Raw genomic sequence first — 25,827 nt, 5'->3', positions numbered from 1 at the left:
TTTTCCCATAGAAATGTAAAGTTAAGGGGGCTCAAATCCCGGCTCCGCCACTTGTCTGCTGTGTGACTTTGGGCAAGTCACTTCACTTCCCTGGGCCTCAGTGACCTCATCTGTAAAATGGGGATTAAGACTGTGAGCCCTCCGTGGGCCAACCTGATCACCTTGTAACCTCCCCAGCGCTTAGAACAGTGCTTTGCACATAGTGAGCGCTTAACAAATACCATTATTACTATTATTGTTATTATGGATTGGGAGGTCTTCGCTGTATTCCCTGAAAACTGTAATGGGAGCTTTATAAAAAATGATGGGAGAGACGAAGGGACTGCATGCCCGACTACCTCAGTTGGTAGAGCATGAGACTCTTAATCTCAGGGTCGTGGGTTCGAGCCCCACGTTGGGCGTGAATCTTGAGAAGCGGCGTGGCTCAGTGGAAAGAGCCGGGGCTTTGGAGTCCGGGGTCATGGGTTCGAATCCCGACTCCGCCACGTGCCTGCTGTGTGACCTTGGGCAAGTCCCTTAGCTTCTCTGAGCCTCAGTTCCCTCATCTGTAAAACGGGGATGAAGACTGTGAGCCCCACGTGGGACCACTTGATCACCTTGTATCCTCCCCGGCGCTTAGAAGGGTGAGCCCACTGTTGGGTAGGGACTGTCTCTATATGTTGCCAACTTGTACTTCCCAAGCGCCTAGTCCAGGGCTCTGCACACAGTAAGCGCGCAATAAATACGATTGATTGATTGATTGATTGCTCTGCACATAGAAATGTGAGCCCACTGTTGGGTAGGGACTGTCTCTATATGTTGCCAACTTGGACTTCCCATGCGCTTAGTACAGTGCTCTGCACACAGTAAGCGCTCAATAAATACGATTGATTGATAGAAAGCGCTTAACAAATGCCATTATTATTATTATTATTTAAAACAGAGAAGGGAAGGGAAAGGAGAAAGGGAAAGGGAGGGAAGGGAAGGAGGAGGCTGGTGAGTGTGGTGGTGAGTCTTCTAGACTGTGAGCCCACTGTTGGGTCGGGACTGTCTCTATATGTTGCCAGCTTGTCCCTCCCAAGCGCTTAGTCCAGTGCTCTGCACACAGTAAGCGCTCAATAAATACGATTGATTGATTGATTGATTGCTCTGCACATAGAAATGTGAGCCCACTGTTGGGTAGGGACTGTCTCTATATGTTGCCAACTTGGACTTCCCATGCGCTTAGTACAGCGCTCTGCACACAGTAAGCGCTCAATAAATACGATTGATTGATTGATTGAAAGCGCTTAACAAATGCCATTATTATTATTTAAAAGAGAGAAGGGAAGGGAAAGGAGAGAGGGAAAGGGAGGGAAGGGAAGGAGGAGGCTGGTGAGTGTGGTGGTGAGTCTTCTAGACTGTGAGCCCACTGTTGGGTCGGGACTGTCTCTATATGTTGCCAGCTTGTCCCTCCCAAGCGCTTAGTCCAGTGCTCTGCACACAGTAAGCGCTCAATAAATACGATTGATCGATTGATAGATTGATAGAAAGCGCTTAACAAATGCCATTATTATTATTTAAAAGAGAGAAGGGAAGGGAAAGGAGAGAGGAGGCTGGTGAGTGTGGTGGTGAGTCTTCTAGACTGTGAGCCCACTGTTGGGTAGGGACTGTCTCTAGATGTTGCCAGCTTGTCCTTCCCAAGCGCTTAGTCCAGTGCTCTGCACACAGTAAGCGCTCAATAAATACGATTGATTGACACAGTAAGTGCTCAATAAATACGATTGATTGATAGAAAGCGCTTAACAAATGCCATTGTTATTATTATTTAAAAGAGAGAAGGGAAGGGAAAGGAGAGAGGGAAAGGGAGGGAAGGGAAGGAGGAGGCTGGTGAGTGTGGTGGTGAGTCTTCTAGACTGTGAGCCCACTGTTGGGTAGGGACTGTCTCTACATGTTGCCAGCTTGTCCCTCCCAAGCGCTTAGTCCAGTGCTCTGCACACAGTAAGCGCTCAATAAATACGATTGATCGATTGATTGATTGATAGAAAGCGCTTAACAAATGCCATTATTATTATTTAAAAGAGAGAAGGGGAGGGAAAGGAGAGAGGGAAAGGGAGGGAAGGGAAGGAGGAGGCTGGTGAGTGTGGTGGTGAGTCTTCTATCATCATCAATCGTATTTATTGAGCGCTTACGATGTGCAGAGCACTGGACTAAGCGCTTGGGAAGTACAAATTGGCAACATAGAGAGACAGTCCCTACCCAACAGTGACCCACTGTTGCCAGCTTGTCCCTCCCAAGCGCTTAGTCCAGTGTTCTGCACATAGTAAGCGCTCGATAAATACGATTGATTGATTGATTGATTGATTGGTGGGGCGGGCGGGCTTCAGCCCGAGGAGCCCAGAAGTTTCCACCGGGCCCCAGTTGTGCTCCCTCTTCTCCCCCTCCCCCTTTTCCTTCCTTCCCCCTCTCTCTCTTGTCCGCCTTTCTCTCCTCCCCCCCGTCCCCTCCCCTCGGCTGCTATTTCCAGACCCTTCCACCCCTTTCCTCGCACGTCACCGGCCATAAATCCATAAAAGTGGGCGGCCTGCCCCTTCTTCCCGGACAGCCCGCTCCGGGGGGGGGCCAAACAGTAGGCTGGAGCTGGGCACAGCAAAACTGAGCTGGGCAGAGCTGGGCAGGGCAGGGCCAAGTTAAGCAGAGCTGAGCTGGGCAAAGCAAGGCAGGGCAGAGCACAGCATGAGCGCGGCCACTCACTCTCCGCTGGTCCAGATGGCGACCAACAGCGGGGGCGGCGACCGAGCCCCCCTGCCCCCGGGCTGGGAGATTAAAATCGACCCCCAGACGGGCTGGCCCTTCTTCGTGGACCACAACAGCCGCACGACCACCTGGAACGACCCGCGGGGGGCCCCGGACGGCCACAAGGTAAGTCGAGGCTCCGGCCACTCGATGGGCCTATTCTATTTAATTGTGTGAGTATGTTTGGTTTTGTTCCTTCTAGACTGCGAGCCCACTGTTGGGTGGTTCCTTCTATCAATCAATCGTATTTATTGAGCGCTTACTAGGTGCAGAGCACTTTACTAAGCGCTTGGGAAGTACAAGTTGGCAACACATGGAGACAGTCCCTACCCAACAGTTCTAGACTGCGAGCCCACTGTTGGGTGGGGACTGGCTCTATATATGTTACCAACTTGGACTTCCCAAGCGCTTAGGACGGTGCTTTGCACATAGTAAGCGCTTAATAGCGCTTAGAACAGTGCTTTGCACATAGTAAGCGCTTAATAGCGCTTAGAACAGTGCTTTGCACATAGTAAGCGCTTAATAAATGCCATCATTAGTAGTAGTAGTAGTAGTAGTAGTACAGTGCGGTGCACACAGTAAGCGCTCAATAAATACGATTGATTGATTAGGAAAGTCCACGGATCGGATCTAGGGACTGGCTGTATATGTTGCCACTTTGGACTTCCCAAGCGCTTAGTACAGTGCTCTGCACATAGTAAGCGCTAAATACAGACGATTGATTGATTGATTGATCGGGGCCCACTTGGGCGGGCAGGGAAAGTTGGGGGCCCGGGGGCGGCTGGAGAGTGACCTACAGGAGGGTGACCGGGAGGAGGAGGAGGAGGAGGAGGAGGAGGAAGGGCAGGGGGTGGAAAGGGCGTCGCTGGTGCCAGCCCCGCCCCCCCCCCCCCGGGGACATGGCATTGCATTGAGGGCAGAAGCTGGCTTTTGTCTGTGACGCACTGCAGGCCTCCGGCCGCCCCATCACCATCATCACCACCATCATCATCATCATCATCTGATCCTCCGGCCCCTCGTCAGGTTTATTTAAAGTTGCTCCGGCCCGGGAAACTCAGCTCCTCTTTTGCCCAGGACTGAGGCTGACCCTGCGCAGGGCGCTGTACTAAGCGCTCAGTTCCCCGTCCTGGCCCCCCACCTGCAGGGAGACTGTGAGCCCACTGTTGGGTGGGGACCGTCTCTATATGTTGCCAACTTGGACTTCCCAAGCGCTTAGTACAGTGCTCAGCACGCAGTAAGCGCTCAATAAATACGATTGATTGAGTGATTGATTGACGAGGCTGGGCCATCAACCTGCTTTGGATCGCCAGGCTTTGGGCCCAACCAAGTAATGATAATAGTAATAATAGTCAATCAATCAGTCGTATTTATTGAGCGCTTACTGTGTGCAGAGCACTGGACTAAGCGCTTGGGCAGTACAAGTTGGCAACGTATAGAGACGGTCCCTACCCAGCAGTGGGCTCACAGTCTAGAAGGGGGAGACAGAGAACAAAACCAAACATATTAACAAAATAAAATAAATAGAATAGATATGTACAAGTAAAATAAGTAAATAATGGCATTCATTAACAGTTGTGTGCAGAGCACTGTACTAAGCGCTTGGGAAGTACAAGTTGGGAACGTATAGAGACGGTCCCTACCCAACACTGGGCTCACAGTCTAGAAGGGGGAGACAGAGAACAAAACAAAACATATTAAAAAAATAAAATCGATGGGATAGAGATGTACAAGTAAAATAAATAAATAAATAATGGCATTCATTAAGCGCTTACCGTGTGCAAAGCACTGTTCTAAGCGCTGGAATCATTCATTCAATCGTATTTATCAAGCGCTTACTGTGTGCAGAGCACTGAACTAAGCGCTTGGGAAGTAGAAAGTGGCAACATATAAGCAGCGTGGCTCAGTGGAAAGAGCACGGGCTTTGGAGTCGGAGGTCGTGGGTTCGAATCTCGGCTCCGCCAATTGTCAGCTGTGTGACTTTGGGCGAGTCACTTCACTTCTCTGGGCCTCATTACCTCATCTGTAAAATGGGGATTAAGACTGGGAGCCCCCCCCCCCCCCCCCCCCCGTAGGACAACCTGATCACCTTGTAATTTCCCCGGCGCTTAGAACAGTACGTAGTAAGCGCTTAATAAATGCCATTATTATTGTTATTGTATAGAGACGGTCCCTACCCAACAGTGGGCTCACAGTCTAGAAGGGGGAGACAGAGAACAAAACAAAATGTATTAACAAAATAAAATAAATAGGATAAGTATGTACAACTAAAATAAATAAATCGCCTTCCTTTTGCCCCCGGGATGAAAGCAAGCGCTCAGTCCGGTGCTCTGCACGCTGTAAGCGCTCAGTAAAGACGATGGAGCGCTTAGAACAGTGCTTTGCACATAGTAAGCGCTTAACAAATGCCATCGTTATTATTGAATGAAAGGGAGCTGAAACCAGGCGTCTCGTTGGAAAAAATCTGGGGCGGGGGGCGAAGTTGTAGCCTCGCCACCTTGGGCGTTGACGGATCAATCAATCAATCAATCGTATTGAGCGCTTACTATGTGCAGAGCACTGTACTAAGCGCTTGGGAAGTACAAATTGGCAACATATAGAGACAGTCCCTACCCAACAGTGGGCTCACAGTCTAAAAGGGGGAGACAGACAACAAAACCAAACATACTAACAAAATAAAATAAATAGAATAGATATGTACAAATAAAATAAATAAATAAATAGAGTAATAAATATGTACAACCATATATACATATATACAGGTGCTGTGGGGAAGGGAAGGAGGTAAGATGGGGGGGATGGAGAGGTTTTCTGATTGCCTTTTTCCAAATCAGCTTTTCAGAGGTGCAATGGAAAAGGTTTCCGTGTTATGCGTTTGGGCCTCGGGGCGGGCAGCAGCCAGAAATCCCACTCCCCCTCCCGGCCCACATTCCAGGGAAGCCACGCTTTGGGGCGCCACTCATCCTTTAGGATCATTTCACGGCTTAGTAGTTGAAGAAAAATGATTTTTTTCCGCCCCAGGACCGGCACCGATGAGATCATTTGTCGCTAAACTCTCCACTCAAAATCATTCAGCGGTATAGGCGGTATAAGATCACTGAAGGAGGCAGAATCTCTAGTGGACAAATATAAGTCAGAATTCAGGCCAGCAGGATCAGGAACCCGGAAACCCAAGTGAAAATATTAGGATGTTCGAGAAAGCTAGACTTTTAATAAAATTACTTTGGTCCCCGCGATATTTTGCGAGGCATGCCCCGATTTCCCCTTCTGGAGTTTGGCAAACTTTTTGTCTAAATGTGTACTTCTCCCAGTTTCTGTTCAGTACATTTCTCAGAGACCCATAACTAGAGTAATTGCCTTCGGAAACGATCGCGTGTTCATTTCTGAGGTCACCCGTGGTTAATTACTCTGCAGATCGACGTAATTAATTGGACCCACTTTTTTTGAGGATGGTACAGACTGTTCCGAGCATAACAATCATGCCTCCCCTAATGAAAGCCTGTTATAGTTGGTTGGAAACTTGGGACAAAAATGATTAGGTAGTTGCAGACAAAATGTGTTTGGGGATAACATTCCAAGATAAATGTTGAAACATGTAATTTTTCCAGAAGATGTAAGGGGTTGTGAAAGAACATGCCAGTTGTTATTCACCTGACAAGTTTAAACATATGCCACATTAGCTGGGCTGGCCCAAGTTGGCTGATAAATATGAAACTTGGTAAAACAAGCTTAGGGTGTCGCCTCTGATGAACCAGTCTTTGTAGTCAGTTACAGAGGCTGGGGCTCCCACCGTTTTGCTTAATCCTTTTTAAAATCCATGGGCAACTTTCTACAGAAACTGTATTTACCTCCCCTAAAGAGAAATACATTTGAAAACTTGTTCACTCTGAAAGAACACGCCCTTGATGTATTCTTCTACGGAGGGAGGATACTTCATCGGATGGCAATGTTTAAGTCTCAGAGGAAGTAGAAAGATTCATAGTGGAAATATCTTTACCTGACAGCTGTGGCAGAAAGTGTATCCCGTGATAGGAAATTGAAACGTTCAGTTTTGTTTGGATAAGTTGGCGTAATTGAGGAAGCTGAGTGCTTCTAAATAAGAAACGGACTGTTCTGTAATTCCCGATCATCATTCAACCAACAAAAGCAGTGGTTTCTGCGGAACTATTGCAGGGATAATGATGAGCGGATATGACCGACGTAATTTGGGCCTCGTTATCTGAAATTGACTTTTAAAATCGAGATCTAATTTTTGATTTGTCATCTCATTTACCGTATTTGCTACTTTAAACTACAGTGCCCCTCCACCGCCCCCGCCCCAAATGAAAGACCGAGAAAAATCATTTCTGAAAGAATAACAGTATGGCTACTGTCTTTTGCTAAGAGATTGTCTATGATTTAGGATGGTCTTTTGGAGAGAAATGTTATTAGGAATGTGATTGTCTCTTACATTGTAGTGAAGTGGTCTCTTTTGCAATTCTAGTGTAATTTGGGTTTTAATGTGCTTGTGAAATTAACCTCTAGGTCCTCACTTGCAGTTCAGCCCCAGTGAATCCCGTGAAAGGCTGTTTACCTCGGTTTTTGTCGTTCTTGGTTTTAGAGGTAGTAGATCCCCGGCCCTTGCAGTCTAGTTATTTACATTAGAGATGGAAAATTCATTCTGCCTGCTTAAATGAAGGCTTCTTAGACTGAAGGTGGAGGTCCCTCGGTTAGAAACGGGGGTAGGCCAGATGTCATTTCAGAGAGGGTTCCTCTGATCCGGGGATCGTGACTCCCCAACACACCGAATTGGTGAGTCCTACCTACTTTTATTGCATACTCTCCCAAGCGCTTAGTACAGTGGTCTGCACTCAGTAAGTACAATTGATTGATTGATTGATTTGGGGAGGTTTGTGTCTGCAAGGGCTTCAAGGTGATATCTTTTTTTAACACACCTCTGCTGCCTAGATTTTTTTTTTCCCCAGGAGGGCTGTTCCTATTTAAAAGCCTCTCAATGTTCCCTCTTATCTAAACCTACGTGAATATTGTCTCACCGAACAGGAAATGTATCTCAGTGCGGTTGCGGGAACTTTTTGGTCCTAAATTGATTTTTTGTGTGTGTTATGTTGGCAATGTCATTTCAAGAAGGGACAGGGAAGAACTGGATTGATCAGAAAAGCACTGGATGTGAGAGTGTGAGAGAAACCTCTCCTGAAAACATTTTCTATACTTGACGATGGAAACTTCTAGGACAAAAGGCGGTTGTTGTACAGTTCTTAAGGTCCCTAATATGTCACGCGGACCTTGTCTCCTTCGACCACCCGGATGCCATCTCTCTAGAGGGGGGTTAGCTTCAACATTTCTCCATAGAGGAAAGGGTCTTCCTTCCCTGTGGAAGGGCAAGACCAACCGTAACTACAAAAAGGAATAATTAATGAAAATATTCCGCTTAAGTGATAAAAAGCATATGCCTATGGAGTCTCTGCATTCCTTTCCAGATTTCGTCTAGAGGGGACCCAAATTAGGCCAGCTCCTTTTCCAGAAAAATTGTTATTCTTCTTAAAGGATTAAGCGATTTAACAGATTACAACTGCAGATGGAAAGACCCCACGTGTAAGCGGGAAGTCAAAAGGTGTAGGCAGGACGAAAAGTAAAAATGTAGCTCTAACCAGAAGGCCACCAGCAGTGACAGACAGGGTGAGGAGGCTTTGGGGTGGGAGGGATGGTATTGTGGTGAAAGAGGCAGGCAAGAGCTCTTCGGTACGGACCTGTACTGAGTTTTCCGGGTTCCCTTCCATCCGGCGGCGGCTGGAAGACGACACTGAGTACCCACAGCCTAGGACTTCAGGTGGAGTGAAATGGGAGCGGTGGGGTGAGGCCTGACATCATGCCCTCCCCAACTCCCTGGATTTTTAGTTATAACGGCACTGAGTTCCGGCCAGTTCCAGCTTTCTTTCTTGGGTGTGGGTTACAAGCATAGAACAAATAGGAGAGAGGCCGAGAGACGGAACAGGTGCTCATCTGCACCCACGTATTCACTTGGACCCAAAACACTCAGTGTACTCCAGAGAAAAACTCATTCAGACACATACCCGCCTCCGTCCCTGAGACATCACCAGGTTCCTCCCACGCTTTCAGATACACACACACACAAACACACATCATTTCCCACGCAGTTGTCCTTGGAGCGGAGCAGCAGCGCCAGAAGGAATGAAATAAACCCAGGCGTAGCTGCTTCCTTGGTGGCTACTGGCTTTCTGAAATTTCCCGTCTGTCGGCTCCGTTCCCGGAGGTTGGAGAGACACCTCCACCGAGTGACGACCCTCTCTGTCTGACTGGAATCCAGGTACCGAGGGGAAAAGCCGAATACAGCCCATTTTTGCCCGTGCTCATCTTTACCTGTGACCCCAAGAAGCAGACGGGGATCAGGGTGAATGGGACATCACCGAGTTGCTGATACTAGTGACGTGAAATCCATCAGTCAGTACTATTTAGTGAACATCTTCTGAGTAGAATTAGTACACACTAGCCCTGCCCTCAGTTTACTTACAAACTATCGGGAAGACAGGAGAAGCAACACGGCATAGGTGAAAGAGCACAGGCCCGGGAATCAGGAGGACCTGGGTTCTAATTCTGACTCTGCCACCGATCTGCTGTGACCTTGGACAAGCCACTTCACTTATGTGCCTCACTTACCTCATCTGTAAAATGGGGATTAAGACTGTGAGCCCCCAGTGAGATACAGACTTTCTCGTACCTGATTAATTTGTATACGCTCCAGTGCTTGGTACAGTGCCTGGCACATCATCATCAGTCGTATTTATCAATCGTATTTATTGAGCGCTTACTGTGTGCAGAGCACTGTACTAAGCGCTTGGCGCATAGTAAGCACTCACCAAATACTGTAAAAAAATATGCTGTAGGAGGAGTGTGAAGGCCAGTACATCCTGGATCATCCAGAAAGATCCCCAGGAACAGTACTCTCCAGTCCTCAAACTTCAGTTTATACAAGCTCATACAAGAACTGCTTGCACATCCCTTATTTGTTCAGTTGGAAATAAGGTTGTGAGCTTTCGCCCTATTATTTTTGATGGCATTTGTTAAGCACTTACTATGTGCAAAGCCCTGTTCTAAGCTCTGGGGAGGATCCAAGGTGATCAGCTTGTCCCACGTGGGGCTCACAGCCTTAATCCCCATTTTACAGACGAGTTAACTGAGGCACGGAGAAGTTAAGTGACTGGCCCAAAGTCACACAGCCGACAGTCGGCGGAGCCGGGATTCGAACCCGTGACCTCTGGCTCCCAAGCCCGGGCTCTTTCCACTGAGCCACGCTGCTTCTCTATTGGAATTGGTGGTTTGGGACCCAGCCCCATTTTGCACATGGCCGGTGATGGGGGAATGACTCAGCATGGGACCTATTATGGCCTCCTTATTATTTGATCTCGAAAGACACGAAAAATCAGGTCTGTGCTCCTAAGGGGCCACCTTATCTTCTGGTTAAGATACTGTCCAAGTCAAAAGCAAGCAATTCCCGGCCCGCTTTACTTGCAGTCACCCAACAAAGTGCCAGCCCGTAGTTCTGGGTGAGTCCGTGCTGTTACCTAGCATCAGAGGGACTGTGATGGGGTTATTTGTGGCCATTTACTGCCTTTTGTGGATCCCAGGCCCACGGACGCCTATGATGTCACGGGTGTTGTGCTGGACGTGCGGCGTAATGCAACCGATCTCAGAGCCCCCGTTTCGTGGGCGTTTGCCCAGGGACCCCCGAAATCAAAGCGTTTCACTGGGGTCACTCCCGACCATCCCATGAGATCCACAGCCTCTGTATCCTCCGGGCCGCCTCCGAGCCGCCGGACTTGGCGGGAGCCGAGGAGGAGGAAGGCTGGGCATTTCAAATAAAAATTTCAGACGTCGATATATACCTGTATATATGGTTGTACATATTTATTACTCTATTTATTTATTTATTTATTTTGCATGTACATTTCTATCCTATTTATTCTATTTTGTTGGTATGTTTGGTTCTGTTCTCTGTCTCCCCCTTTTAGACTGTGAGCCCACTGTTGGGTAGGGACTGTCTCTATGTGTTGCCAATTTGTACTTCCCAAGCACTTAGTACAGTGCTCTGCACATAGTAAGCACTCAATAAATACGATTGATTGATTGATTGATACCGGATAAACTCGATGGTTTGTACTGGAAAGAGGATCAACCAGTTGGACCCAGACTGCTCAGTCTACAACAGGACGGTGGCCACCGTAGTGCATTGTTTTTTGCCTAATGATGCCTCATATACTTAGTGTTAAAAAGCTAAAAGCATTTAAAGTCTTAGGTAAAATTGTTCTGATTAAAATAGTTTACAGTTTTTGCAGCCAAAAGCTACAGCTTCCACCTGGTGGGAAACACCTCTGTTTTTTCTGCCTCTACTTTCAGAGCACTTGAACATTTCTAAACCTACTTATTATCACAGTTCTGCAGGCAGGAAACCTGCCTGTTTATTCTTATAATGTACCCTCCCAAGCATCCAGTACAGTGCCCTGCACACAGCGCTCGTTCAGTCATTCAATTCAGTCATATTTGTCGAGCGCTTTCTGTGTACTTGACACTGTACTGAGTGCTCAATAAATACGATTGACAAAAGCTGTAATCAATCTATCGGCTGTATTTATCTAACGCTTACTACGGGCAGGTCACTGTACTATCATCATCATCATCATCAATCGTATTTATTGAGCGCTTACTATGTGCAGAGCACTGTACTAAGCGCTTGGGAAGTACAAATTGGCAACATATAGAGACGGTCCCTACCCAACAGTGGTACTAATCACTTGGAAAAGTACAACACAGCAATACAACAGGGAACTCACATTCCCTGCCCACAAAATAGCTTACGGTCCAGAGGGAGAGACAGATGTTAATATTAATAAATTATGGATATGAATGTAAGTGCTGTAGGGCTGGCCGGGGATGAATAAAAGGAACAAGTCAAGGCAGTGCAGAAAAGGAGGGGGAGAAGAGGAAAGGAGGGGTTAGTCAGGGAAGGCCTCTTGAAGGAGATGGGCCTTAAGTAAGGTTTTGAAGAAGGAGAGAGTAATTGTCTGAAGGATATGAGGTGGGAGGGCGTTTCAGGCCAGAGAAGGGACGTGGGTGAGAGGCTGGCGGCGAGATGGACGAGATGGAGATACGATGAGTTGGTTTGGTGTTGGAGGAGCAAAGTGTGCAGGCCGGGTTGTAATAGGAGAGCGGTGCGATGAGGTAGGAGGGGTAAGGTGATCGAGTGTTTTAAAGCTGATGGTAAGGAGTTTCTGTCTGATGTAATTTCTTTCTAAGGCTTGTGAGTGACTGTGACTCGCCGTAAATGTTTAATGCGTCCTAGCTTGTAACCTACCAGTCATAAGCCATGATAAAGCAAAAGCAGGCACTTTTCTTTAAAAACGGGCGGCTGATCAGAGCTGACACCTCAAGGAACCTGGAACCCACAAGTCGGCGTGGGCCGCGTTTGGTTCTGAGCGACTCCTTGCTTGCTGGAGTTTGGAGCCAACAAAGAGCCACTATCTGTAGCCAGTCAGGAGTGTAGCACTGCACATAGAAGCAGAGAATGTGCAACCTCAAACCTATTTTGTTAGTATGTTTGGTTTTGTTCTCTGTCTCCCCCCTTTTAGACTGTGAGCCCACTGTTGGGTAGGGACTGTCTCTATATGTTGCCAATTTGTACTTCCCAAGCGCTTAGGACAGTGCTCTGCACATAGTAAGCGCTCAATAAATACGCTTGATTGATTGATTGATTTCCTCCCCACCCTTGCTCTGATGTGTTCGCCCTAAGATTCTGCGGTCAAAATTTTGGAATCAGTCGGGCCCTGCTCCCACCCCCCGACCCTTTCCCTTTCTCCTAGCCTGCGTTGTGTTTACGATTATCCCAATTATCCCTGCACCCTTATGGAACAGTCCTCCCATCGGCCAGCCCCTAAACGGTCATTTGTTTGAAAACCTGAGTAGCCTAAATCTATCTTTCTAAATAGTTCTCTAATAACCCGGGGATTACGTTCTTCAGGAACCTCGCATTAAGGAAAACTCACGTGATACGCATGTCTTGATTGATGGTCTGAGCATATGCCCCACTGTTTCCTATTCAGGCTGACGCACACTTCGGATGAACTTTTCCAAATTCCCCGACAGTGTTCTGACCAAAAACACACAATTAAAGCACACATTATCGGGGGATTTACTGTGTTGTTTTATATACTATTTACTATGCCTTTTGGGATGGTGTTTCGGTAGAGTAGTTGTTCCTCACAAATGTTTTCTGCAGGCTCAGTAAAGTTTTAAATTTCAGTATTCCAAGTGCCTAGTGATCCCATGAAGCTAATATCCGAGACCTCACGGATTCCATCAGAATTCACCGTTTTAGGGGAGTGCTGGATTTTTTTGTTTAATAGAGGGGGACAGAACTTGCCCAGTTATTTCAACATTGAAACTTAAGTTCCTATTTAATTCTTTTGAAATTGAATTTGGGATCAGTCAATCAACCGTATCTTTTAAACGTTAACTATGTGCAGAGCACTGTATTAAGCGCTTGGAAGAGTACAATATACAATATAATAGACACAGTCCCTGCCCACAACGAGCTTACTGGTCACTGAGATGTGAGCTTGTTTTATTCCAGTAGCCTGTGTATCGTGAGGAAATGATGTCATCATCATCATCAATCGTATTTATTGAGCGCTTACTATGTGCAGAGCACTGTACTAAGCGCTTGGGAAGTACAGATTGGCAACATATAGAGACAGTCCCTACCCAACAGTGGGCTCACAGTCTAAAAGGGGGGAGACAGAGAACAAAACCAAACATACTAACAAAATAAGATAAATAGAATAGATATGTAGGGACTGTCTCTATATGTTGCCAATTTGTACTTCCCAAGCGCTTAGTACAGTGCTCTGCACATAGTAAGCGCTCATTAAATACAATTGATGATGTTGATGATGATATGTACAAGTAAAATAAATATGTACAAACATATATACCACTAGATAGTTACGGGGACTCCAGTCTTTCCACAAGAGGGGTTTCTGTGACTTTAGGCAAGCTGTTCTCCGTTCCTCAAGGAACCTATCTATAAAATGGAACATAAAGTAATGAATGTTGTAATTTATTTATTCATGCATTCGGATTTATTGATCGCGGAGGGCGACTGCTAAAGGCTCTCCTAAGTACCAGAAGCATGTCAGGATCGGCAGTGTGATGTAATGACATCATAAGCTCGATTTTTGTGGCGGCCCCTCCGAGTCTTCAAATCGGAGTGTTTCTCTGGGGAGCCCCTTCCCCTGCCTCAGTTCCCCCATCTTCCTCCTGAGCTTGTGCCATCCCGGTCCAAACCCCCGTGAACTTGGGAGCCGCTCCTGAGCCTCAGAATTCTGTGGCAGAAGTCAAGGCAGAGGGAAGCCGGGTACTTAAAATAAAAATACCAGACATAAAGGCGCCTGGCGTCTTATCCGTTTCCAGCGAGGGGTGACACTGGTTGAAAAGGAAGGGTGCTGCTTTCAGACCTCGTGAATTACAGCCGTTGGCGTGACCCCTTCTAGACGTGTGCCTTTGGGAACGATCAGATTTTCCGAGGAAAGGGCCTGTCCAACTCAAGTCAGTCCGTCCGTGCGTCTTTACCCCGAGGGTCGCTTTCTCGCAGAACCTCGCGGCGAGGAAAACACACGATGTAGCGCTCACCCTGTGTCCTTCAGAGAGTGCCGTGTGTGCCAGCCATTTCTTCCACTGCTGCGTCACGCTGCGCTCAGAGAGACCCAGCTCCCGGAATAACGTAGCAGCGTGGCCGAGGGAAGGAGCCCGGGCCTGGGAATCCGAGGATCTGGGTTCTGCCATTTTTCCCTGCTGACAAGTCACCTAACTTCCGTGCCTCAGTTTCCTCCGCTGTCAAATGGGGATTCAGAGCGTGTTCTTCCTCCTACTAAGACTGTGAGTCCCACGTGGGACTTGCATCATTAACTTGTATCTACCCCAGCGCTTAGAACAGTGCTTGATCCATAGTGAGCGCTTAACAAATACCCTAAAGAAAGTAAATAATAATAACGTGTCAATCAATCGATCAATCGTATTTATTGAGCGCTTACTGTGTGCAGAGCACTGTACTAAGCGCTTGGGAAGTACAAGCTGGCAACATATAGAGACAGTCCCTACCCAACAGCGGGCTCACAGTCTAGAAGGGGGAGACAGAGAACAAAACCAAACGTACTAACAAAATAAAATAAATAGATAGGTACAAGTAAAATAAATAAATAGAGTAATAAACATGTACAAACATATATACATATATGGTTTGCAGTCTAATTCTATCTAAAACGTGGGCGAACTGACAATATTCAAGCATCAGTATTCAAAGAAGCAGGATGGCCTAGTGGAAAGAGTGCAGGCCTGGGAATCAGAGGAGTTGGGTCCTAATCCCGACTCTGCCGCCGATCTGCTGTGTGACCCTGGGCAAGTCACTTCTCTTTGCCTCAGTTCCCGCAGCGGGGATTAAGACTGTGAGCCTCGTGTGGGACATGGACTGCGCCCAATCCTATTATCTTGTACCTACCCCAGCGTTTAGTACAGTGCCTGGCATAAGTACTTAACAAATACCATTTTTTTAAAAAGTGTGGTGTGAAACGAGAGAGGAGCCGGTCTATGTTTCGCTGCAAAAAATCTAGCTTGCTTCTTCAAGGGGAGCTTATTTTTTCTGCGCTGGATTTAAACCATACTTGTCACTTTTTTACGGTGTTTGTTAAGCGCTTACTATGTGTTAAGCACTGTTCTAAGCGCTGAGGTAGATATAAGTTAATCAGGTAGTCCCACATGGAGCTCACAGTCTAAATAGGAGAACCAGGATTTCTTCTCCATTTCACCTTTGAAGAACCTGAGGCACAAAGAAGTGAAGTGACATTTCCCAAGAAAGTGGCAGAACTGGGGTTAGAACTCAGGTCTTTTGAGTCCAAGGCCCGTGCTCTTTCCACTGGGCCACACTGGTTCCCAAGTCCAAAGGAGTTTTAAGGATCTCCATATCTGTTGCCAATTTGTACTTCCCAAGCGCTTAGTACAGTGCTCTGCACATAGTAAGCGCTCAATAAATACGATTGATGATGACCAAAAACCCTGATCACAGGAGGAGTCAGTCTTCCAAAGATCAAGTCAAATCCTCAGACTTCTGACCCAATTGGCTCATTTAAATAGTTCATTTATGTTAACGTCCGTTTCCCCTTCTAGACTGTCAAGGCCGGGAACGCGTCGACCAACTGTGCTGTACTGTACTCTCCTAAAGCGCTTAGTACAGTGCTCCGCACACAGTGAGGGCTCAAGAAATGCAACTGATTGATGTAAATGACGTGGAAAAGTTGTAAGTCCAGTTTTGTCTTAGCCACAAAGTTATAAATGGGGGGCTGACTTCTGAGCCGGACGGACCCCCTTTTTTTTTTCATCGTAAATTTCTCAGAATCGTGTTCTTGAATCTTTTGTAGGAGAGCAAGCTAGAGCTACATTATTATGTTCTTTTAGACTGCGAGCCCACTGTTGGGTAGGGACTGTCTCTATATGTTGCCAATTTGTACTTCCCAAGCGCTTAGTACAGTGCTCTGCACATAGTAAGCGCTCAATAAAGACGATTGATTGGTTGATTGATGTTCCCGTTGGGTCAGGAAGGTTCTACAGTAGGGTAGACGACCTTCATCGGAAGTGAAATGGACGCGTCAACCCTCAACCCTGCCCAGTCGGTCCATCTGGCGATCAGGTGACGACTCTGTTGGCCTCTCCCGCTCCATTCCGCCTCTCTCCTCCCCGTCATAACTTCAAAATTGTTTCATCACCATCCCTTTGGCTCCCATTTAGTCCACAAAGGAGGCTAGTCCTGTAAAGTCAAAACCATCATCATCATCATCAATCGTATTTATTGAGCGCTTACTATGTGCAGAGCACTGTACTAAGTGCGTGGGAAGTACAAGTTGGCAACATATAGAGACAGTCCCTACCCAACAGCGGGCTCACAGTCTAAAAGGGGGAGACAGAGAACAAAACCGAACATACTAACAAAATAAAATAAATAGAATAGATATGTACAAGTAAAATAAATAAATAAATAAATAGAGTAATAAATATGTACAAACATACATACATCACCGTGTTGGAAAGCTGAAACGGGATTTACATTCGAAAATATGACAGGTGCAGTTCGGTATATCTCAAGATGTCTGAGTAGAGACCTCTCATGATAATAATAATAATTTTGGTATTTGTTAAGCGCTTCCTATGTGCCAAGCGCTGTTTTAAGCGCTGGGGGAGATACAAGGTGATCAGGTTGTCCCACGTGGGGCTCACGGTCTTAATCCCCATTTTGCAGATGAGGGAACTGAGGCACAGAAAAGTTAAGTGATTTGCCCAGAGTCACACAGATGATAAGTGGCGGAGGCGGGATTAGAACCCACGACCCCTGACTCCCAAGCCCTCGCTCTATCCACTGCTCCACGCCGCTCTTAACTCAATTATATTGCACTCGCCCGGGAGCTTTAGTACGGTGCTCTGCACACAGTAAGCACTCCATAAATATGTTTGATTTCAAAACTCAGAATCAACGTGGTTTAGTGGAGAGAGCATGGCCCTGGGAGTCAGAAGGGCCCGGGTTCTAATTCTGACGCTGCCACTTGTCTGCTGTGGAAGAAAAAATTTTTCTTTTTTTTTCAAGGCCCTACTGAGAGCTCACCTCCTCCAGGAGGCCTTCCCAGACTGAGCCCCTTCCTTCCTCTCCCCCTCCTCCCCCTCTCCATCCCCCCCATCTTACCTCCTTCCCTTCCCCACAGCACCTGTATATATGTATATATGTTTGTACATATTTGTTACTCTATTTTATTTATTTATTTTACTTGTACACATCTATTTATTTTATTTTGTTAGTATGTTTGGTTTTGTTCTCTGTCTCCCCCTTTTAGACTGTGAGCCCACTGTTGGGTAGGGACTGTCTCTATATGTTGCCAACTTGGACTTCCCAAGCGCTTAGTACAGTGCTCTGCACACAGTAAGCGCTCAATAAATACGATTGATAATGAATCTTGGGCTAGTCACTTAACTTCCCTGGGCCTCAGTTACCTCATCTGTAAAATGGAGGCTAAGAATGTGAGCCCCATGTGGGACAGGGACTCTGTCCAACCTGGCTAGTGTGTATCTACCGCAGAGCTTAGTACATAATGAGCGCTTAACAAGTACCATTAAAAAAACAAACCAAAAAACTCCGCGGATTTCAGGAGGACGCATGTTGTGTTCACGGGGTCCGCACAGCACATGCTGAAGGATGGCCTCTTTGCCACTCCACGTAGTAGTTTTTCCTGGCATTTTCGGAAGAAAGTTCCTAATTTTGTCATTGCGTCGTAGCCCAAACAATCAATCAACCAATCAGTCGTATTTATTGAGCGCTTACTGTGTGCAGAGCACTGTACTAAGCGCTTGGGAAATACAAATCAAATGGGAAAAGACATGGATGGTTACTGGAATAGTTTGATCTACTTGGGCAGTCGCTTCACCCTCAATCAATCAATCAATCAATCGTATTTATTGAGCGCTTACTGTGTGCAGAGCACTGTACTAAGCGCTTGGGAAGCACAAGTTGGCAACATATAGAGACGGTCCCTCCCAAACAAGGTAGTGGCAACCTGAGTTCTGGCAGGATGGAGAGGATGAAGCCTGAGAAAACATTGGCCAGTCACACGGTCGTACTGGCTTGGAAATCTACCTTGCTCCACGTGGCTCAGCGGAAAGAGCCCGGGCTTTGGAGTCCGAGGTCATGGGTTCGAATCCCGGCCCCGCCACGTCTGCTGTGTGACCTTGGGCAAGTCACTTCTCTGAGCCTCAGTTACCTCATCTGTAAAATGGGGATTAAGACCGTGAACCCCACATGGGACAACCTGATCACTTTGTAACCGCCCCCCCAGCGCTTAGAACGGTGCTTTGCACATAGTAAGCGCTTAACAAATGCCAACATTATTATCATTATTAGTTTGCTTTTCATTAAAACTCATTTCTTGATTTTGGGGGAAAAAAAGGCAGGAAGGAGCTAGAAATTTGTTCTCCCTCCTGCTGGGAGCCCCATGTGGGGCAGGGACTGTGTCCGACCTGATTAACTTGGCTCTACCCCAGCACTTAGTACCTGGCAAGTAGTAAGTGCTTAACAAATACACTAATAATAAAACAATAATACTGATAATGATTTTGATAACCCTGCTGAGCATGAAATGACAATATTATCTTCGTACTTTCCCAAGTGGTTAGTACTGTGCTGTATACACAGTAAGTGCTCAGTAAATGCCACTGATAATAAATATGTATAATAATAATAATCATCATCATCATCATCAATCGTATTTATTGAGCGCTTACTATGTGCAGAGCACTGTACTAAGCGCTTGGGAAGTACAGATTGGCAACATATAGAGACAGTCCCTACCCAACAGTGGGCTCACAGTCTAAAAGACGTTTATTAAGCACTTACTATGTGCAAAGCAGTGTTCTGTATATATGTTTGTCCTGTATATATGTATATATGTTTGTACATATTTATTACTCTGTTTATTTATTTTACTTGTAACTATCTATTCTATTTATTTTATTTTGTTAATATGTTTGGTTTTGTTCTCTGTCTCCCCCTTCTAGACTGTGAGCCCACTGTTGGGTAGGGACTGCCTCTATATGTTGCCAACTTGTACTTCCCAAGCGCTTAGTACAGTGCTCTGCACACAGTAAGCGCTCAATAAATATGATTGATTGATTGATTGATTCTAAGCTGAGCTGTTAGTCCCAACTTAAAATTTTTTTTTATAAAAACCTCTTTGAGCTGAAATAAAAATTATCTGCTACTCAATTAAATTAAATTACCAACTCAGTTAATTACCAGCTTGTACTTCCCAAGCCCTTAGTACAGTGCTCTGCACACAGTATGCGCTCAATAAATACGATTGATTGATTGATTGATTCTAAGCTGAGCTCTTGGGCCCAACTTAAATTTTTTTTTTATAAAAGCCTCTTTGAGCTGAAATAAAAATATCTGCCACTCAATTAAATTAAATTACCAACTCAATTACCAACTTGTACTTCCCAAGCCCTTAGTACAGTGCTCTGCACACAGTAAGAGCTCAATAAATACGATTGATTCTAAGTTGAGCTGTTAGTCCCAACTTAAAATTTTTTTTATAAAAACCTCTTTGAGCTGAAATAAAAATATCTGCTACTCAATTAAATTAAATTACCAACTCAATTAATTACCAACTTGTACTTCCCAAGCCCTTAGTACAGTGGTCTGCACACAGTAAGTGCTCAATAAATACGATTGATTGATTGATTGATTCTAAGCTGAGCTGTTAGTCCCAACTTAAAATTTTTTTTATAAAAACCTCTTTGAGCTGAAATAAAAATATCTGCTACTCAATTAAATTACCAACTCAATTAATTACCAACTTGTACTTCCCAAGCCCTTAGTACAGTGCTCTGCACACAGTAAGCGCTCAATGAATACAATTGAAAGAATGAATTAATTAAAAGAAAAAAGGCCCTCTGCAGTATATAATGGGGGAATTTTGCCTTTTTAGCAAGGAAAAAAAAAGCAGGAAGGAGCTGAAAATGAAGAAAGATAAATTACCTAGTTAACCCGAACATCAGATTGAAAAGGGAAGAACTTCTAACTGCTCACTTTATTATAATTAATACTACTACTATTACTGCTACTACTACTCTTATAATCTTATGTATCACACAACATCCTAAGTAGCATCATATAGTGGATAGAAACCTGGGTTCTAATCCTGGCTCGGCCACTTGTCTGCTGTGTTACCTTGGGCAAGTTGCTCCACTTCTCTGTGCCTCAGTTACCATAGGTATAAAATGGGGATTAAGGCTCCGAGCCCTGTGTAGGACAGGGACCGTGTCCCATCCTATTAGCTTGTATCTACCCCAGTGCTTAGTACAGTGCCTGGCACGTAGTAAGCGCTTAAATACCATTAAAAAAAAAAAAAGTAAGCATTGGGGTAGATTGAATGCAATCAGATCAGACACGGTCCCCGTCTCAAGAAACTCATGTTGCTTATTTAATTTATCCTGCTGTCATCCAGCTTCCTTTTTATGGCAAACATTTTACTTAACTATTCCCGTCTCAAGAAACTCATGTTGCTTATTTAATTTATCCTGCTGTCATCCAGCTTCCTTTTTATGCCAAACATTTTACTTAACTATTAGTAAAACGAACACACAAATGATTTTTAGGTGATGTCCTGTTCCTGTTCTACCGTAGATGGGTGAGACTGTCTAATTCTTGCCTGTGTATTATTGCGTAGTGCTTTGCCCAAAGTCGGTGCTTGATAAGTACTCTTTCTGGTATGTCTGCTTTTGTAAAATATCCCGGGTCTCTTTCCTGTTCCCACAGCACCTGTATATATGTATATATGGTTGTACATATTTATTACTCTATTTATTTATTTATTTTACTTGTACATATCTATCCTATTTATTTTATTTTGTTGGTATGTTTGGTTTTGTTCTCTGTCTCCCCGTTTTAGACTGTGAGCCCACTGTTGGGTAGGGACTGTCTCTGTGTGTTGCCAATTTGTACTTCCCAAGCGCTTAGTACAGTGCTCTGCACGTAGTAAGCGTTCAATAAATACGATTGATGATGACGATGATAGTAAAATTGTCGGCACTTTCATACGTGTAACCTAAGTCACAATGTAAGTGGCTGTTTTTTTGGCCTAAAAACCCAATTAATGATACTTGTGTCCCACTTAAATCACTTTTCAGTGCAACAAAGTCGGAATCTCTGGAGAGCCATTTTTAGCAGCTTCTAAATCAGACGAAATTAACTGGAACCTGATTCTTTAATGAGATATGAACTTGAGTTACTCTGAGGTCCTCTGGACCTTGTTTTTTTACCTTCTTTCAGGAGCTGCTTTGGCAGTTTCCGTAACTGACTAAAAGAGGAGACATTTGGCTGTTTTTGAGACCCTGAGCTAAGTTACTACTAAGCCAGATGAGTTCTTCAGTCTTTCTCTCCTTTAAAACGATGTTTTTTTTATCAGTACCATGGTTTAGATAAGCCTATCTCTTAGATTATGAGTGTGGGGCAAGCAAGGACTATGCTTGAACTGATTATTTTGCATTTACCCCCCAGCAGTCAGTAATGCTGAGCCCTGGAGTAAAAGGAGTATAATCAGATCAGACTGCCCCTGTCCCATCCAGGGCTCACTGTGTAGGGGAAGGGAGGAAAAGGTAATTAAGCCCCATTTTACAGATGAGGAAACTGAGGCACAGGGAAGTTACCTGAGGTCACACAGCAATCAAGTCAGGGAGCAAGGATCAGCACTCAGATGGATCCCCTGATTCCTAGGCCTGGGTTCTTTCCATTAGGTCAGGCTGCCAAGAGCATCATTTTCTGTATTAATAATACAGAATAATAATAGGTGGTAATAATAATCATATTATTACAATTATATATTAACATATTATATTATATCATTATATTATTATGTATCACATTATATATTATATATTATTATATTATATATTATTATATTATGTTATATATTATGTTATTTTATTATATTTTGTTATATTACATATTATATGTTATTATATTATGTATTATTATATTATGCTATATTATATATTATATGTTATTATATTATATATTATATGTTATTATATTATATATTATATGTTATTATATTATATATTATCATATCATGTTATATCATATGTTATTATATTATATATCATTATATTATATCATATTATATATTATATATTGTATTATATTAATTATATATTATATTATTAATAATAATGATAGGTAATAATAATAGTACTTATTAAGCACTATGTGCTAAGCACTGGGGTGGATGCAAGTTGATCAGGTTGGACACAGTCCCTGTCTCACTCTCTTAATCCTATTCATTCATTCAGTCGTATTTATTGAGCGCTTACTGTGTGCTGAGCACTGCACTAACCGCTTGGAAAGTACAGTTCAGCAACAGATAGAGACAATCCCTGCCCACAACGGGCTCACAGTCTAGAATCCGTCAATCAATCGTATTTATTGAGCGCTTACTGTGTGCAGAGCACTGCACTAAGCGCTTGGGAAGTACAAGTTGGCAACATATAGAGACGGTCCCTACCCAACAGGGGGGTGACTGACATCAACAAAAGTAAACAGGCATCAGTAACATCAATATAAATAGAATTATGGGCATATACGTATCATGGGTAGGGACCGTCTCTATATGTTGCCAACTTGTACTTTCCAAGCGCTCAGTACAGTGCTCTGCACACAGTAAGCGCTCAATAAATACGATTGAATGAATGAATGAATTAATTAAAATAAATAGAATTACAAATATGTAATCCCCATTTTAAAATCCCATTTTATGAATTAGGTAACTGAGGCCCAGAGAAATTAAGTGATTTACCCAAGGTCACGCAACAGACTTGTGTCGGAGCCGGAATTAGAACCCAGGGCCTTCTGGCTCCCGGGCCCTTGTTCAATCCACTATCCCATGCTGCTTTCAGCGCTTAGAACAGTGCTCAGCACTTAGAACAGTGCTTTGCACATAGTAGGAGCTTAACAAATGCCATCATTATTATTATTAAAATGGTACCAGTACACCCTGTGAAAATCTTGCTTTTAGGAGCCTATTAACTTATTGTTAAGGTTTGCTTTTCACTTGGTAATTTCTGAATGTGGATTTTTGGTTTCCGGTTGCATCGGCTGTAGAGAATCAATCGTTCAGTCAATCAGTGGTATTTATCGAGTTGTACTAAGTGTTTGGGAGAATACAGTACAAAAGAATTAGCAGACACTTTCCCTGTCCCTTAGTGAGTTTTATGGTCTAGAGATTGGAGTCAGAGGACCTGGATTCTAATCCTGCCTCCGCTACTTGTCTGCTGTGCAACCTTGGGCAAGTCATCGCCCCCCTTTTTCCTTTTTCCTCGACTCGAGGAAGCGTTGGGGCCTAGTCGGGCCCGTTTTTGAGGTAGGGACCGTCTGTTTATTTCCTTATTTTACTTCTACATCTCTCTTCTATTTATTTTATTTCTTTAATACGTTTTGTTTTGTTCCCCGTCTCCCCCGTCTAGACTGTAAGCCCGCTGTTGGGTCGGGACCGGCTCTAGATGTGGCCCTATCTTACCTCCTTCCCTTCCCTACAGCACCTGTATATATGTATATATGTTTGTATGTATTTATTACTCTATTTATTTATCTTACTTGTACATATCTATTCTATTTATTTTATTTTGTTAGTATGTTTGGTTTTGTTCTCTGTCTCCTCCTTTTAGACTGTGAGCCCACTGTTGGGTAGGGACTGTCTCTAGATGTTGCCAATTTGTACTTCCCAAGCGCTTAGTACAGTGCTCTGCACATAGTAAGCGCTCAATAAATACGATTGATGATGATGATGATTTAACCGCTCTGTGCCTCAGCTTCCTCATCTGCAAAATGGGTATTCCATCCCTGTTCTCCCTCCTACTTAGACTGTGTGCCCCATGTGGGACCAAATGATCTCATATCTACCACAGCGGCTTGGCACAAAGTAAGTGCTTTAAAGGTGCTATAATTATCAGAAGGTGCGGGATTTTCAATGAGATGGGTTGATTTTTACATCTTTAAGAAGGGGGGAACGTGCCTTCGAACTCTGTACTCGCCCCAGCATTTATCATCATCATCATCAATCGTATTTATTGAGCGCTTACTGTGTGCAGAGCACTGTACGAAGCGCTTGGGGAGTCCAAGTTGGCAACATATAGAGACGGTCCCTACCCAACAGTGGGCTCACAGTCTAAAAGGGGGAGGCAGAGAACAAAACCAAACATATTAACAAAATAAAATAAAAACAAAATGCTGCTTCTCTGTATGTGGGAGTAACAGAAGCTCTGCCGGGAGGTGAACTTTTTACATAAAAATAGTCTCCCCTTCTAGACTGTGAGCTCCCGCTGTGGGCAGGGAATGTGCCTACTTATGTACAAGTAAAATAAATAAATAAATGAATAGAGTAATAAATATGTACAAACACTTAGTACAGTGCTCTGCACACAATAAGCATTCAGTAAATATGATGGATTGATTGATGTTGCTTAAGGTGGAGAGGGTGCACTAACTCAACCTGTATAATAATAATAATAATTATGGTATTTGTTAAGCGCTTACTATGTGCCAAGCACTGTTTTAAGCGCTGGGGGAGATACAAGGTCATCAGGTTGTCCCACGTGGGGCTCACGGTCCTAATCCCCAGTTGGCAGATGAGGGAACGGAGGCACAGAGAAGTTGAGTGACTTGCCCAGAGTCACACAGCTGATAAGCTGATAAGTGGCGGAGTCGGGATTAGAACCCAGGACCTCTGACTCCCAAGCCCGTGCTCTTTCCACTAAGCCACGCTGCATCTCTGTATGTGGGAGTAACTGAAGCTCTGCCGGGCGGTGAATTTTTTACATAAAAATAGTCTCCCCTTCTAGACTGTGAGTTCCCACTGTGGGCAGGGAATGTGTCTGTTTATTGTTACATTGTAGTCTCCTAAGCACTTAGTACAGTGCTTTGTACTAAGCACTATACTAATAATAGTAATAGTAATACTATTATAATACTACTATAATCGTATTTTTACTAATAATAGTAAAAATAATAGAATAGTACAGTGCTGTGCACCCAGAAAGCACTCAGTAAATCCCGTTGATCGGTTGATTCATTACAGTCGGGATATTTAATAATAATAATAATAATGACATTTGTTAAGCGCTTACTATGTGCAAAGCACTGTTCTAAGCGCTGGGGGGGGGATACAAGGTGATCAGGTTGTCCCACGTGGGGCTCGCAGTTTTAATCCCCATTTTACGGATGAGGTAACTGAGGCTCAGAGGCTTGGGAAGTACAAGTTGGCAACATCGAGAGACAGTCCCTACCCAACAGTGGGGTCGCAGTCTAAAATGGGGAGACAGAGAACAAAGCCAAACATACTAACAAAATAAAATAAATAGAATAGGTATGTACAAGTAAAATAAATAAATAAATAGAGTAATAAATATGTACAAACATATATA

General features: G+C 44.4%; 1 protein-coding gene and 1 non-coding gene across 2 annotated transcripts in view; both read left to right on the top strand.

The window, feature by feature from the left end:
- The first annotated feature begins 328 nt into the window (after positions 1-328).
- Positions 329-401, top strand: TRNAK-CUU. The gene has a single exon. It is a non-coding gene; the product is annotated as a tRNA-Lys (tRNA).
- Positions 402-2,559: 2,158 nt separating this feature from the next.
- BAG3 (BAG cochaperone 3) overlaps positions 2,560-25,827 on the top strand; it is a 53,701-nt gene continuing 30,433 nt past the window's right edge. The window contains exon 1 of the mRNA XM_038758471.1: positions 2,560-2,880. Within this exon, the coding sequence (XP_038614399.1) occupies positions 2,695-2,880 (186 nt within the window). The 5' untranslated portion in view covers positions 2,560-2,694. The remainder of the gene's footprint in view (positions 2,881-25,827) is intronic.

The sequence above is a fragment of the Tachyglossus aculeatus genome, chromosome 16 (assembly GCF_015852505.1).
Source record: "Tachyglossus aculeatus isolate mTacAcu1 chromosome 16, mTacAcu1.pri, whole genome shotgun sequence".
Taxonomy (NCBI): Eukaryota; Metazoa; Chordata; class Mammalia; order Monotremata; family Tachyglossidae; genus Tachyglossus; species Tachyglossus aculeatus.
This window is presented reverse-complemented; position numbering and strand designations above follow the sequence as displayed.